The sequence below is a fragment of the Chiloscyllium plagiosum genome, chromosome 12 (genome assembly GCF_004010195.1).
Source record: "Chiloscyllium plagiosum isolate BGI_BamShark_2017 chromosome 12, ASM401019v2, whole genome shotgun sequence".
In the NCBI taxonomy this organism is placed as follows: domain Eukaryota; kingdom Metazoa; phylum Chordata; class Chondrichthyes; order Orectolobiformes; family Hemiscylliidae; genus Chiloscyllium; species Chiloscyllium plagiosum.
The window spans coordinates 37,875,078-37,889,460 of record NC_057721.1 but is presented as its reverse complement, the minus strand read 5'-3'; the positions used below and the strand labels follow the sequence as shown (position 1 = coordinate 37,889,460).

Below are 14,383 nucleotides of genomic sequence, written 5' to 3'. Positions count from 1 at the left end.
TGCAATTCTGGTCTCCTTCCTATTGGAAAGATGTTGTGAAACTTGAAAGGGTTCAGAAAAGATTTACAAGGATTTTGCCAGGGTTGGAGGATCTGAGCTACAGGGAGTGGCTGAACAGGCTGGGGCTGTTTTCCCTGGAGTGTCGGAGGCTGAGGGGTGACCTTATAGAGGTTTACAAAATTATGAGGGGCATGGATAGGATAAATAGACAAAGTGTTTTCCCTGGGGTCGGGGAGTCCAGAACTAGAGGGCATAGGTTTAGGGTGAGAGGGGAAACATATAAAAGAGAGCTAAGGGGCAACGTTTTCACGCAGAGGGTGGTACGTGTATGGAATGATCTGCCAGAGGAAGTGGTGGAGGCTGGTACAGTTGCAACATTTAAGAGGCATTTGGATGGGTATATGAATAGGAAGGGTTTGGAGGGATATGGACCGGGTGCTGGCAGGTGGGACTAGATTGGGTTGAGATATCTGGTTGGCATGGACGGGTTGGACCGAAGGGTCTGTTCCCATGCTGTACTCTATGACTCTATGACTGTTGTGTGGGGTTTCTCATTCTGTTTTTTGAAGAGCATTCTGAGAATGTGAACATATAGTATGACCATTGGCTAATTTGAAGTTGGTAATGTTAACAGTAATTCCAGACATGACAAAAAAAAATAGAAAATGTGAGAAATAGTCAACGAATTAGACAATATCTGTGAAGAAAGAAACAGGATTAGAACTGAAAATTGTTGGAAATGAAACAGTATTTAAGTACAGAGGCAGGGAAAAGGGCAGTGACGATGAAAGAGCAAAAGAGAAAGTCTCTGATAAGGTAGGAGGTTGATGAAATTCAATAGCAAAAATGATAATACTCCAAGGTACTAAGAGTAATTGTTTTGCTCAGTTGGTTGGTCAGCTGGATTGCAATGTGCAGTGCTGCTAACAGTGTGGGTTTAAAATCCCACACCACCTGAGGTTACCAGGAAGGACTCTATTTCTCAATCTCTTCCCTCGTCTGAAATGTGGTGACTCTTAGCTTAAACCACTACCAGTTGCCTCTGTCTGATGAGAGAACAGTCCTCTAAGATTATGGCCACTTTCCCTTTAAAGGGGAATTAGTTAGCTTAGTTGGCTGGGTGGGTGGTTTGTGTTGGAGAACAATGCCAACAGCATCGGATCGATTTCCATGCTGGCTGAGGTTATAATGAAGGGTTTTCCTTCTCAACTTCTCTGCTCATCAGAGGTATAGTAACCCTCAAGGAGCGGACTGGAGGCTGAAGAGGGGTGGGACATTTGTTTCTGGCATCCGTGGCCAGACTACCTGCTGAGCTGCTGCTATTTGAAACGCTTTACCTGACTATAATGTAAATCCTTTAACTCTGTTATAACTATCTTATTTCTAACCTATTTTTTAGACACTGTAGTAATGCTTTTCCTTTTTAATTCGCTTTTATGTCTGATATTTGCACCAAGGTACTTATACCTAAGATGGCGTTATTAAAGGCTGCCATCATGTGAAAATATTTCACTGTACTCCTATACTTCTGTACTGGAGTACACGTGACAATAAAGGATATTCTATTCTCAGGTTCGACCCACCATCAGTTAACTCTTTTTGTAATGAGAGAGAAGACCTGTAATCCATTAGGACTATGGTAACTTCATTTTTACAAGTTAGGGGAGAAATAAAGTAACTGAAGATGATTCAGAAGGAGCTGTGAACAGTAGCAGCAGAAGTATTTTCAGCACCTGGTTTCTGGAAAAATTGAACCTGTGTATATGATCTAACATTGACTTGAACAATGTTGAGTCTAACAGGTTATAAAGTGTTAGTTGAGATGCTCTTGCCCAAACTTCATTTGCTTTGTTGGAACAAAGAGTAACTTTCGGTTTATAATAATTGCATGTTTAAGAAGGTGCAGTTATTCTAAATTCCAAAGAAAAAGCAAGCTGCTGTGTGATTTCCACCTGGCAGTGATCCTACATTTTAGTGCACTTAAAATCCTCTGAATTGTAGTTTTGCCCCCATTTTTACTTATTTACCAAATGCAAATGACCTGCCTCCTCATTTGCTGAGTTTAGGGTGATTATTCCGCCACTTGGGCTGTACGTGAGACATCTTTTTGGTTTTGTGCAGCATAGTTTGTCTTTCAAGTACAAAAGGAGCTTGTACTGAGGCTTCAGCAATAGACGTTGACTGCACAGGGGTCTTGGCTTGTTTGGAACCTGTTTAGCAAGGAGCACTCTCACTGTTCACTACTTCAGTAGCTGCCTTTCAATAGATAAGGTTTGTCACAAGGTGCATGTTACTGACTTCTTGCATTTCCCATTCCTTGACCCAAAGAATACCTGCTCATGGACTTTTCTCAGGAATATTGGGTGCTGAGATTGAAAGCGGGTAGATGGTGAATTAAACATTCTGGAGAGGAAAATGATGTGCAGCATGAATGGTTTCAATTAGTTTGAGAATTTTTGTCATTTGTTGATATGAAGCTAAAGCTGTTTTAAAAGCTGAAAGTGGCAAGGAACAGTACCTTTTAAGAGGCCTGACACATATAAAAACGGTTCTTCGAAATAATTGTCAGGAGTTAATAACTTTCACTTTTGTCTACTGATGCTAATATTGTATGACAGATATTTGATGCATCTAGAAATGAATCATAATTTTCATTGGAAATTAATCACTTTAGTGTCTAAAACCTGAGCATTCTGACAATGCAGCAATATTGTGTTTGTCAGCTGGGTAAAAAGAGAAAATAGCAAAGTGTTGCCCTGATTCTAACTGGGACTTATGTGGAGCAGCATCAAGCTGTGGTAAACCTTAAATCTGTAAATCCAAGTGTCAATCTGTGCTGAGTTTCTACCAGCTCATGTAGAGTGGAACGGATCTGACAATACCATCATACAATGCTGCATCCCGTGGTAAAAGAAGTGATAACACGTCTTCATGGAGATACTTTTGAACATTTTTACTATAAGCCATCCAGAATTTAGTTTGTGTAACATATGTCAGAGACCCTGTGAGAGAAGGAGGTGGGAGATCAGAGCAGATGCTGAAAGCCTCTTATTGCTAAATGCTTTATTTCATAATATGAGTAGTTGAGTGGGTATAGCTCATTTGCTTGTGATATTCTCATCTATTTCTTTTGTTTACTAGTAGACAATAATTCCAGTGTTGTTCTTGTTGGTCTCTCCCTTGCTCTGTCCAATGACTTGTGCTCATCAAAACGCTTTGCTACCAGAATTCTAGCTAATACTCCCCCATTCACCGCCATCCCCATATTTTTGGCCATAGTGCAGCAGCACAATTTTACTATTATCGTCCTTGTCTTCTCATGTGCATGCATACATATACAGACATTTATGTGTCCTGACATGTTCAGCCATCTTGATCCTAAAATCTGTAATTACCATCTCTTCCCACCCCCCCCAAACCCACCTCTTTCTGCTCCTTTAAAGTATTCCTTTCAACCAACCTCTGATCCAGCTTTTTGTTTCAGTTTCTCCTTCTGTAGATCCATTTCAATTTTTAATTGCTTATCATTCCTGTGAACCAACTTTGGATGTTTCACTTTACAAGATTTACAATAAAATTATTCAAGCCTTTAAATATTTTTAGTCAGAAGTCTTCATGAAGTCTCTGCGTGATAACTGTGGTGCCTCTATCTGGGGGAACTGTTGTGTACTTTTCCAACTGAGTGGGTTGTTACAGTTTATTCTCTGAAAGGAGCCAAGCGAGCTGTCCAATTTTATGTCTCCAGTTTTAGATATTCTGGCATCCTGATTAATATGGAAGAATCCCAAATGGCAATTCCTCAACAAGTTTCAAGTTTTGGAGTGTGGTGAGCTCCAGAACTAGATACCTTTACAGACAAAATGGATCTGGAGATTCTTGTCTTCACATATAAGTAGATTACAACTGAAGTTTAGATTTGGATCAAAGTTCCAGATGTAAAGGACTACAGTACTGCTAACAATAGAAGCTGTTGCCAGTATGAAATCTGATTCAATGTTGGTAAGCCTTTATGTAGATTACATATATTGAAGCCTGGAGACCATTTCATCAGCCACAAGGTTAGAACTCCTTTTAACAATGATATCTGAAATAAATTATTGTTAAAAAAACTTTTACACCATTTTGGTCATAGAAGGGAAAGCAGTTGCCAGTATAAATATTTTGAAGCAGGAAACAATATATCAGGTTTGGGGGCTCACAGGTGGTGGTGTTTGGAGTGGCACAAGGATCGGTGCTGGGCCCTCTACTTTTTGTCATTTACATAAATGATTTGGGTGTGAGCATAAGAGGTACAGTTAGTAAGTTTGCAGATGACACCAAAATTGGAGGTGTAGTGGACAGCGAAGAGGATTACCTCAGATTACAACAGGATCTTGACCAGATGTGCCAATGGGCTGAGAAGTGGCAGATGGCGTTTAATTCAGATAAATGCGAGGTGCTGCATTTTGGGAAAGCAAATCTTAGCAGGACTTATACACTTAATAGTAAGGTCCTAGGGAGTGTTGCTGAACAAAGAGACCTTGGAGTGCAGGTTCATAGCTCCTTGAAAGTGGAGTTGCAGGTAGATAGGATAGTGAAGAAGGTGTTTGGTATGCTTTCCTTTATTGGTCAGAGTATTGAGTACAGGAGTTGGGAGGTCATGTTGCGGCTGTACAGGACCACTGTACAGGTTAGGCCAAGGTTGGAATAATGCATGCAGTTCCGGTCTCCTTCCTATCGGAAAGTTGTTGTGAAACTTGAAAGGGTTCAGAAAAGATTTACAAGGATGTTGCCAGGGTTGAAGGATTTGAGCTATAGGGAGAGACTGAACAAGCTGGGAGTATTTTCTCTGGAGCGTCGGAGGCTGAGGGGTGACCTTATAGAGGTTTACAAAATTATGAGAGGCATGGAGAGGGTAAATAGGCAAAGTCTTTTTCCTAGAGTCGGGGAGTCCAGAACTAGAGGGCATAGGTTTGGGGTGAGAGGGGAAAGATATAAAAGAGAGCTAAGGGGCAACGTTTTCACGCAGAGGGTGGTACGTGTATGGAATGAGCTGCCAGAGGAAGTGGTGGAGGCTGGTACAATTGCAACATTTAAGAGGCATTTGGATGGGTATATGAGTAGGAAGGGTTTGGAGGGACATGGGCTGTGTGCTGGCAGGTGGCACTAGATTGGGTGGGGATATCTGGTTGGCATGGACAGGTTTGGACTGAAGGGTCTGTTTCAATGCTGTACATCTCTATGAATAACTGATTGTGGTCAGTGGCCTTCGATTATATAAGATAATGGTTCAGAAAGATTTAATGTTGAGGCTGCGCTAAGCTCCATCAAATATGATGATGTCATAGAATTTCCAGGTGGAAATGGATCAGACTTACACAGGAGTTTGATAGGATCAGAAGAGACCTTCTCTTGATCATCTTAAGTTATTATGCCTAACTCGTCAATTTAATTTGTTCCTATTGCTATCATGCAATAAATTATCACTGTTATATAAGACAAGTGTTTCTTCTTGTTAAGACTCACCAGTCTTAACGTATTCTTCTGCCAATGACAAAGACCAGCCCTTAGACTTTTAACCATATTGAGAAAATTCACTTTATGTATTCTAGTTAGCATGGAGTAATTTCCTGTAGGGGCTGCTGCTGCATAACTTCACTTTCTTATGGTTTGTCCACTGTTTGAATACGCCCTTGTTGTACATTAAATAATAATTGTATATAAACAGGGGACAAGCCTATATTTTTAGTGAGAGCTTTACATCAGCTAACCACACTCTATAAAAATCTCATCTCATTGATTACTGCATCCTCACATTTATACAACTCTAAATCGATGTTTCCATTACTTGTTTCCTCATTCCATTACATCTCAGGCATGCCTTCAAACCATTTTGCATGATAAGTAACATCCCTTTAACTTTCTAAATATTCGACTTCCATTTATTTTCTTTGCACATTAAATATTCCAATTTTTATGATACGTCAAACAGCTTCTTCAACTTTTCTCGTTTTCTTTATAAAATAATTATATGACTGCAGCTATCCACCCATTTTAATTGGAGATTTCTCCAGGATCTGTTTAAAAACTGCAGTATCGATACTGAGTCTTTTTTCATTTACATATTCTGTTGAGTGTAATTTGTGTCATAGTGACAGTCTCATATTGATGTAGCACTTGGTTGATATTGCTGCTGAACCTTTTTTTTAGAATTTCTTCCAATATTTTCACTAAGGAAAATACTGTATTTTACTGCCTCATCACAAATGCGAGTTTGTGCTTCTAAAATACTTTTTACTATTCTTTTGAACTTCATAAACAAACTAAAGGGTAGCATCTAAAACCTCCTACATTTGAGAACCCATTACAGGAGCTCGCGTAAGAAGTATCTCTCAAAACATGTTGCTGGCATCCTCCAATTGTGGAAATTTCAGAACATTATGCACCATTTTTAACGTAATGTTCATCCAAATAATATCTTGCATTCAGTTCTAAAACCTCAAAACTGGCAAGTGGCCTTGATTGTCTGCCCAGTCAGATAGACAGATTTTAATCAGTAAAGGAATCAAGAGTTTAGGGAAAAAGTACAGTGGTAGTGGCACAGTGGTAGTGTCCCCTACTCTGAGCTAGGAGGCTTGGGTTGATGTCCCAACTGCTCCGGAGGTGTGCAATGACATCTCTGTAATACATTGATTAATAAATGATTACAACAAGCTTAGTGGATAAATTGCCTCTTCAGAGACTAATGTGTAAGTTAATGCTAAGTTTTATATTTCTCAACTTTATATTAGCAAGTTTTGGCTTGTATTTAAAGATCTGTCACTTTATTGTTGGTAACCACATAGATCAGGGGAACATGCCTCTCAACCCCTAGATTTATTGGGGTCAGCAAATCTTGGAAATAATCCTACTGTGCTTTCTTTGCGCATGGTTGTACAGCTGTACATCTTATGCATTTTCAAATAATGTATGCAAGACAAGTGTGACAATAGAAATCAAATATGGCCATAATTCATCAATTATTCGGATACATTAAACAGGCACAGAGGCTGCGTGATTTCCTGATTGTGGCATGCCAATATTCTTTCCTGAAGAGAATAAAATGACAGTTAAAATGAATGCTATAATTTATTTCTGTTGATTTAGTTTCACTTTGCTTTTTTAAAAATTCCTGAATCCTCCATCCATTTTCCAATGCAGTAAGGAGGGATGGCTGTACTGTTCGAAAAGCCATGTTTCAGCTGAGGTGTAAAATCAAGCTCTCATCTGGCACTGTGTTGATGAAGTCCTGATGTCCTGACCAGTATTTATCCTTCAACAAACATCACTTGTATCAAAAAAAACCGTTATCTGATCATTGTCTCATTGCTGTATGTAGGATCAACTATACCTGAAATTGGCTGCAGTATTAAACAAAAAAACAGTGACACATTTCAGTTATTTCCTTGGCTGTAAAATGCTTTTGGGACTGTCTGAGGTTATGAAAGGTGCTGTATAACTGAAACTCTTGCTTTCCAGTTGGCAGACACGAAGCAATCAATTGTCATTTACTTAAGAAAAATTTGGATAAAAGTTATTTAATTCCTATGTCTGATCCTCTGCAAATTGCAAAAGAGTGAGATTTATTAGTTTTGAAATCGTTCCTGAATATGTCTGAAGAGCAAATTGAATTTCCAGGCATTGCTTGTGTTCGTTAGATGGGGCTTTGGTTTATAAAGGTAGCACCAGCTTGTATCTATGCAGCATTTTATAACATCCAAAGATGTGCTCCATAGGAATGTCATCAAACACAATTTGACACTGAGCCATATATCTTTGAAATGAACATGGGGGAGATGACCAAAATGTTAGACAAAGAAGTAGGTTTCAGGGAGTGTCTTAAAGGAGGAAGGAGAAATGGAGGCAGAGAATAAGGAGGAAAAAAGGCAGAAAACCAGAAATGGAACAGTGCCAACTTGGAGAATTCTGGAACTGGCAAAGACCTAGACAGGAATAAGACCAGGAAATGATTTGAAACTGATGATGAGTTTTCAAAATGTGCACCACATCATGTAATTCCCAATATTATTCTGCTGCTAGATCAAACTCTTCCTTTAAGAATGCTGAGTCTCAGAACTCCTGAGTAAATACTAGATGAAATCAGAGTTCATGTGCTTCTCAGTCTTCAGGTAGGCATGTGGCTTTTAAAAATAAACGTTAGGAACAGGGGGAGAAAAGAGTTAAGCTATTCAATCTCTCAAGCTTGCTTCAACAATCAATGAATTCATAGCTATTCTGTGACCAAGTTCCATATATCTGGCATTGCCACATAGCCCAATTTATCAGTCTCAGGCTTTCAATTCACAATTGATCTTGCATCAGTGCTTCCAGTTTTGGAATAACGTAAAATGGTAGCAATCTCCAGAGTTCAGAAAACGCAAATTTATTAATGTTCAGTTAATTTCAGGTAACAAACGGTGTTATGCTTTCCACAGTTCAGACAATGATCAGTGTCACTACTTCAGATGCAGCTGACCATGGCTTAAGTAGACCTGGAGCATAAACTGTGGTATTAATCATGCCTGAGTGTATTTGGAAGCACTGCATTGCTGATATGACAATTTGTTTTTAGACGGCTGAAGTTTTAGCCCAGTTCAAATATTTCATATTGAACTATGTTGTCTTTTGTTGAATTTTACTGAATTAACTAACAACAGTTTACAATTATACATATAAAGTTGATCATTTGATTACAGTTAATTATATTGTTATCCTTAAAAAAATGGCAATGTAATGACGAGACTACAACATTAAATTGAAATATGTCACAAAGGTGGGAGAGAATACATAGGTCAATTCTGCACCATTGTTTTACTGCAATAACTACACCTTGTTTTATGAGCAATGAATTGATTCCAATGTGGAATATCATGAGATGAAAAGGGCTGTATAAATGTACATTCTTTATTACATGTATGCATGTAATTGCACATATTATTGCAAACACAATTTTGTTGTCCAGTTTTAGTTTCTATTTTATGTTGTAGGATCTGGATACAACCCATTAGAAGATGATGAAGATGCTTATGCAAATGAAGCACGTTACGCTAAATATGAAGGTGAATGGTTTATTCACATGTTAATAAATAACTTGAAAGGAGTTGTGTCCTTTTCAGTTCACAGCGATCATACTGGTTGTAGTGTGCACTGGCAGACTTGGCAGCCCTCAGTGCTTAAATTCTCATCAAATTTCTCTTAATTTTATAATGAAGGATCCATTTATTCCCATGTTAATAACATCTAATATAGTATTCAATTTCTAATCAGTTTATTATGAAACATAGGATATTCTAGAAATCATGAACTTTTACCTTGCCTTCAAACAAGAACTTCTGCCTCAGTTTGGTGTTGTATCTTGAGCTTCCTATTCATGTCCATCAGGAACATTGTTTACCTACAGTACCTTTATTCATCAGTTGATTATTACCAAAATTGAATTTGGATTAACATCAAGAATATAACAGAAATGTGGTCTGTTCACCAGCTCACATTGTGATTCCAGTAGTATCACAGAACTAGGAATATTGCCTTGTCCTCTCCTGTGTGGAGATGTTATGAAGAAGATGGGTTGATGGAGCAGATTCCTCTGTCGTATTAGTTGAGACCAAAGTAACACAGCATACTTTCATGTAATTAAGCAGGTTTAGAATATGTAACTCAGAAGTAAACATAATTTAAATCCAAGTAAATTTAATGTAGATATGATCACAAAATAAATCTTCCACATATAAATCTTAAATCTCATTTCGTGGTATTGTTAGTTACATAAGTCATTTTATATAGATAATCACAGAATAAGGAAGTATTAAAATCTTTAATTTAAAAGGAATCTTGAAAAACTGAAATATTAGACAGCATTAATATTAGAATATTAAATATTTAAGGATACACAGAAGTATATTTAATACTTATTTACAAATAATATTCACCAGTGTTAAATTATTGAATACATGTTTCTCAAAAAATGTTTCATTTGAGACCTGACCACTGTAATTCAGCAACTTAGATACTTGAACATATTAAACAATGCACTGAGAGGCTTAAAGTACTCTGAATAACAGTTAATCAACTAACATGCAAGGTATCTGTGCTGTTAAAACAATTCATAATAATTTGTGTTAAATTGGGCTTTACCAGTTAGACAACTGGATGTTAAGGTAGACTGATGGTTTTGTGCACAACTTGCCAGTATGATTGTTGAAACATTGCATTTGAAAATTAGCAATGTTTTAACATCTGATAGCTGTGCTAGATTATAGCATGACCATTCAACCAGCGATTAATTTGTTTGGCAGCTTTATATATGCAAGCATGAACTAATGCTAAAGTACAAACTGGAATGTATTTTATAATATAGTTTTCTCCTAAGATTTTTGAACTTGAGGGATGTGGATTTTGGCTGTGACATTACATTCTGAAATAAATATAACTGATAACCAAAATATTATGCAAATATAGCAAGCTTAATTTGGTGATATGAATGCAGTTAGTTAATGCACACCTCTGCAGTTATAGCTTCTTACAGTTTAGGCTGGTAATTTGATACACATGCTACTGGCTAAGTTTCATTTGTTCATGCCAGATTTAAATTTGCTGTCCAAATCATATATAAAAATAAAACCTCTCTGAGTTACCTCCTATTGGAGGCACTGGTCTGATCCTTGTGCAATATCGATTGCAAGGCATTGATTGTTTTTCTTCTCACAGCTAGAGAAAATTCTGTTTTAAGGATTGAATTATCAAAATGCTATCACAATAAATCTGTGTGATTCCTGAACGAAAGAAGTTTTCTTTGAAGGGAGAGAAAACTGAGATGAGATTCACCGTTTACAGGACCAACAACACAATGAAGAATATCCAGCTCATGGACACAATTGATTGAGTTGACTGTGTACATGGTAGATGTGTGCAGCTCAGTGTATTGTGAATGAAGTATGTTATTATGTCCCTTTTATTTTGTTCTGCAAATTGAAAGGACTGGTATAGAGACATGGTCAAAGTTGGGTAAAACAGGTGATCTCCTCCAAAGGTGATTCTTAAAATTCTGCATGATCATATTGGCTTAGAATTTGCAGGATCTTAACATTTTGAATTGAAAAGCCTGTCTCACCCATTAGTCTCAACTTTGTGACAAAATTGCTGGAGGTGCGGGTTAATAACCTGCGTTTGGGATCTTGATTACAGATGCTCAGTGTTTTAAATTCACAGTTGGAATAACACCATGCCATACACACTAGAGTGTGCCTGTTCCCAGCCCAGGAGGCAATTTTGACAATAATTGGCCTCCTCATCATCATTGAGGAGAAAGTGAGGACTGCAGATGCTGGAAGTCAGTCAAAAAGTGTGGTGCTGGAAAAGCACAGCAGGTCAAGCAGCATCTGAGGAGCAGGAGAGTCGATATTTCAGGCATAAGCTATTCATCAGGCATTTGGGGGAGTGCTCAAGGGATCTGAAAGATAAATGGAAGGGGTGTGGGGCTGGGGGGAAGGTAGCTGGGAAAGCTTAAGTAGATGAAGGTGGGGGGTTGTGGTGATAGGTCAGAGAGGAGGGTGGAGCGGATAGGTGGGAAGGAAGATGGACAGGCGGTGCTGAGTTGGAGGGTTGGATCTGGGGTAAGATGGGGGGAGGGGATATGAGGAAATTGGTGAAATCGACTGATCCCATGGGTTGGAGGGTCCTAAGGTGGAAAATGAGGCATCGAGTGGCTAGAATTTGGTGGTGGGGGCGTTCCACTGAGAACATTCCCTTCACAACTCCATTGTTAGGTCCATGCCCCCGCCTCTCACCAACCCACCCTCCCCTCCCGGTACCTTCCCTTGCCACTGCAAGAAATGTAAAACCTGCACTCGCACCTCCCCCCTTACCTCCATCCAAGGCCCTAGAGGACCCTTCCAAATCAAACTGAGATTTTCTTGCACCTCCACACTTGTCATCTATTGTGTCTGTTGCTCTCAATGTGGTCTCTACACTGGGAAGACAGGACACCGACTTGCGGAATGTTTCAGAGAACATATGCACTAAACAAGTCCACCGCCCTGGGGCCAAACACTTCAACTCCCCCTGCCATTTCGCCAAGGACATGCAAGTCCCGGGCTGCCTCCATCACCAAATTCTAGCCACCCAACGCCTGGAGGAAGAGTGCCTCATCTTTCACTTTGGGACCCTCTAACCACTTGGGATCAATGTTGATTTCAACATTTTTCTCATCTCCCCTCCCCTGATCTTATCCCATTTATCTCTCAGCCCCCTTGGCTCCTACCCCCCCCACATTCCTGATGAAGAGCTTATGTTCGAAACGTTGTCTCTCCTGCTCCTCGGATGCTGCCTGACCAGCGGTGCTTTTCCAGCGCTGCACCTTTTGGCTTTTGTCATCTTTGAGCTTGGAAAGGGCAAGGTTAGCCATGACATCTGCTACAACTATCGTGCTGTGAACCCGGAGCAAGTATATTTGTGTAGACATTAAATGAGGACTAAATTTGATCTGGTGGTAGTATTGTTTTTAGGTGAGACTGAGTGTTACACATGTGGCAAATTTACATATGTTTTTGTGAATTTGCAAATTTAAATGTTCTAACAGTATTTTAGATAAATGTCTTTCGCAAGGTATCAACTCAGTTTCGGAATTATTTTGGTGGGGGTCTGGACTGATGAGGTTCTTTCCGACTAATAACAGCATTTTATAGCAAGTATCTTCTTTCACACGTCAGATTGCCTTAAAAATACATATATATCTTCTCCCATTTTAAAACTGATGATGTCATGGCTGTAAGTTCCATCCAGCTAGGGTGCTTCCTCCCATTGCTCTTGTTTCCTTGGGGTAGTTGTGTTGAAAAAGGTGTATCAGAAGGAAACAAAGGTATGGATAAAGGTTTCAAACTTTAGAAGACTGTGCTGGTTTACTGAACAAGAACAGGTTTGATGATGTTATCACGGAGTTATGATCGCTCTGTTTCTAAGCTCATTTGGTGGATGTGAACTTCTAACGACATTGTTTTACAGATGGAAAATAATTGATTGGCATGATTCAAAGATTCAGAAATGGTTCTAATATATTCTGAGATATGGATTTTATACAATCTTAATCAAGAATAAAAATCATTATTTCTATTTCATCGTGTCATATTTTTAAGAATGTGTAAAAATGGATTATAACAATTTTTATAAGTCAAACCCTTAACAGATGTAAAATTGTACAAAGACCAAAGTTTAAGTATTCCAGTCTGATGTTCTGGTTTCAGAACATTTCTGTTTGGAGGAAATTCAAATATGTTCTACATATGTGTAATCATGCTGCATTAGTAATTTTGATTTTGAAATGTAAATGAATGTGGTTCTCATGTATTGCTGGCATTGGTCTGAAACTAAATTAAAAATAATTAGTTTACATAAATGAATGAAACAGTATATGCTCCATGTGACAGCCTGTGTGAATAGGAAATGATGGCATAGTGGTAAGTAATGTCATAGGACTGATAATCCAAAGAGTCAAGATTAGAGTGGTGCTGGAAAAGCACAACAGGTCAGGCAGCATGCGAGGAGCAGGAAAATCGATGTTTCGAGCAAAAGCCCATCATCAGGAATGATGAAGGGCTTTTGCCCGAAACGTCGATGTTCCTGCTCCTCGAATGCTTCCTGACCTGCTGTGCTTTTCCAGCACCACTCTAATCTAGACCCTGATAATTCAAAGACTCAGGCTACTATACACACCCTCAGGAGATCTCAATTATCTGTAAGAATAATAGGATGGTTATGGAAGGGGATTTTAACTTAGAATGGAACTACCATAGTGTTAAGGACATGGATAAAGAGGAATTTAAATGTGTACAAGAAAATTTTCTTATTCAGTATCTGGATGTACTTATTGGACAAGGAACAAAACTTGACCTACTCTTGGCAAATAAGGCAGGGCAAGTGACTTAGGTGTCAGAGGGAGAGCACTTTGCTCCTGTCACCATAATTCTATTAGTTTTAAAATAATGATGGAAAAGGATATACTGAATCTAAAAGTTAAAGCTCTAAATTGGAGAGAGGCCAGTTTTGATGGTATTAGGCAAGAGCTTTCAAACGTTGAATGAAGGTCGAAATGCAAAAGTAAAGGCATGGCTGGAAGAGTTGAAGCCTTCAGCAATGAGATAATGAGAATCCAGAGACAGTATGTTGTTGTTAGGGTGAAGGGCAAGGCTGGTAGGTGCAGGGAATGCTGGACATCTAGAGAAATTGAGGTTTTTGTCAAGAGAAAGAAGGAAGCATATTTCAGATATAGACAGCAGGGATCGAGTGAATCCTTAGAGTATAAAGGTAGTAGGAGTATACTTAAGAGGGAAGTCAGGAAGGCAAAAAGGGGGTCTGAGATAGCTTTGGCAAG

At 38.8% G+C, this 14,383-nt stretch overlaps 1 protein-coding gene across 2 annotated transcripts in view; it reads left to right on the top strand.

Annotated features, from left to right (window-relative positions):
• srpx (sushi-repeat containing protein X-linked) overlaps positions 1-14,383 on the top strand; it is a 72,709-nt gene that overhangs the window by 8,429 nt on the left and 49,897 nt on the right. Inside the window, exon 2 of one of the 2 annotated variants that reach the window (XM_043701580.1) lies at positions 9,006-9,077. The exons of the other annotated variant lie outside the window; for it this stretch is intronic. Coding sequence (XP_043557515.1) covers positions 9,006-9,077 — 72 coding nt within the window. The remainder of the gene's footprint in view (positions 1-9,005; positions 9,078-14,383) is intronic. 2 annotated transcript variants of the gene reach the window in all.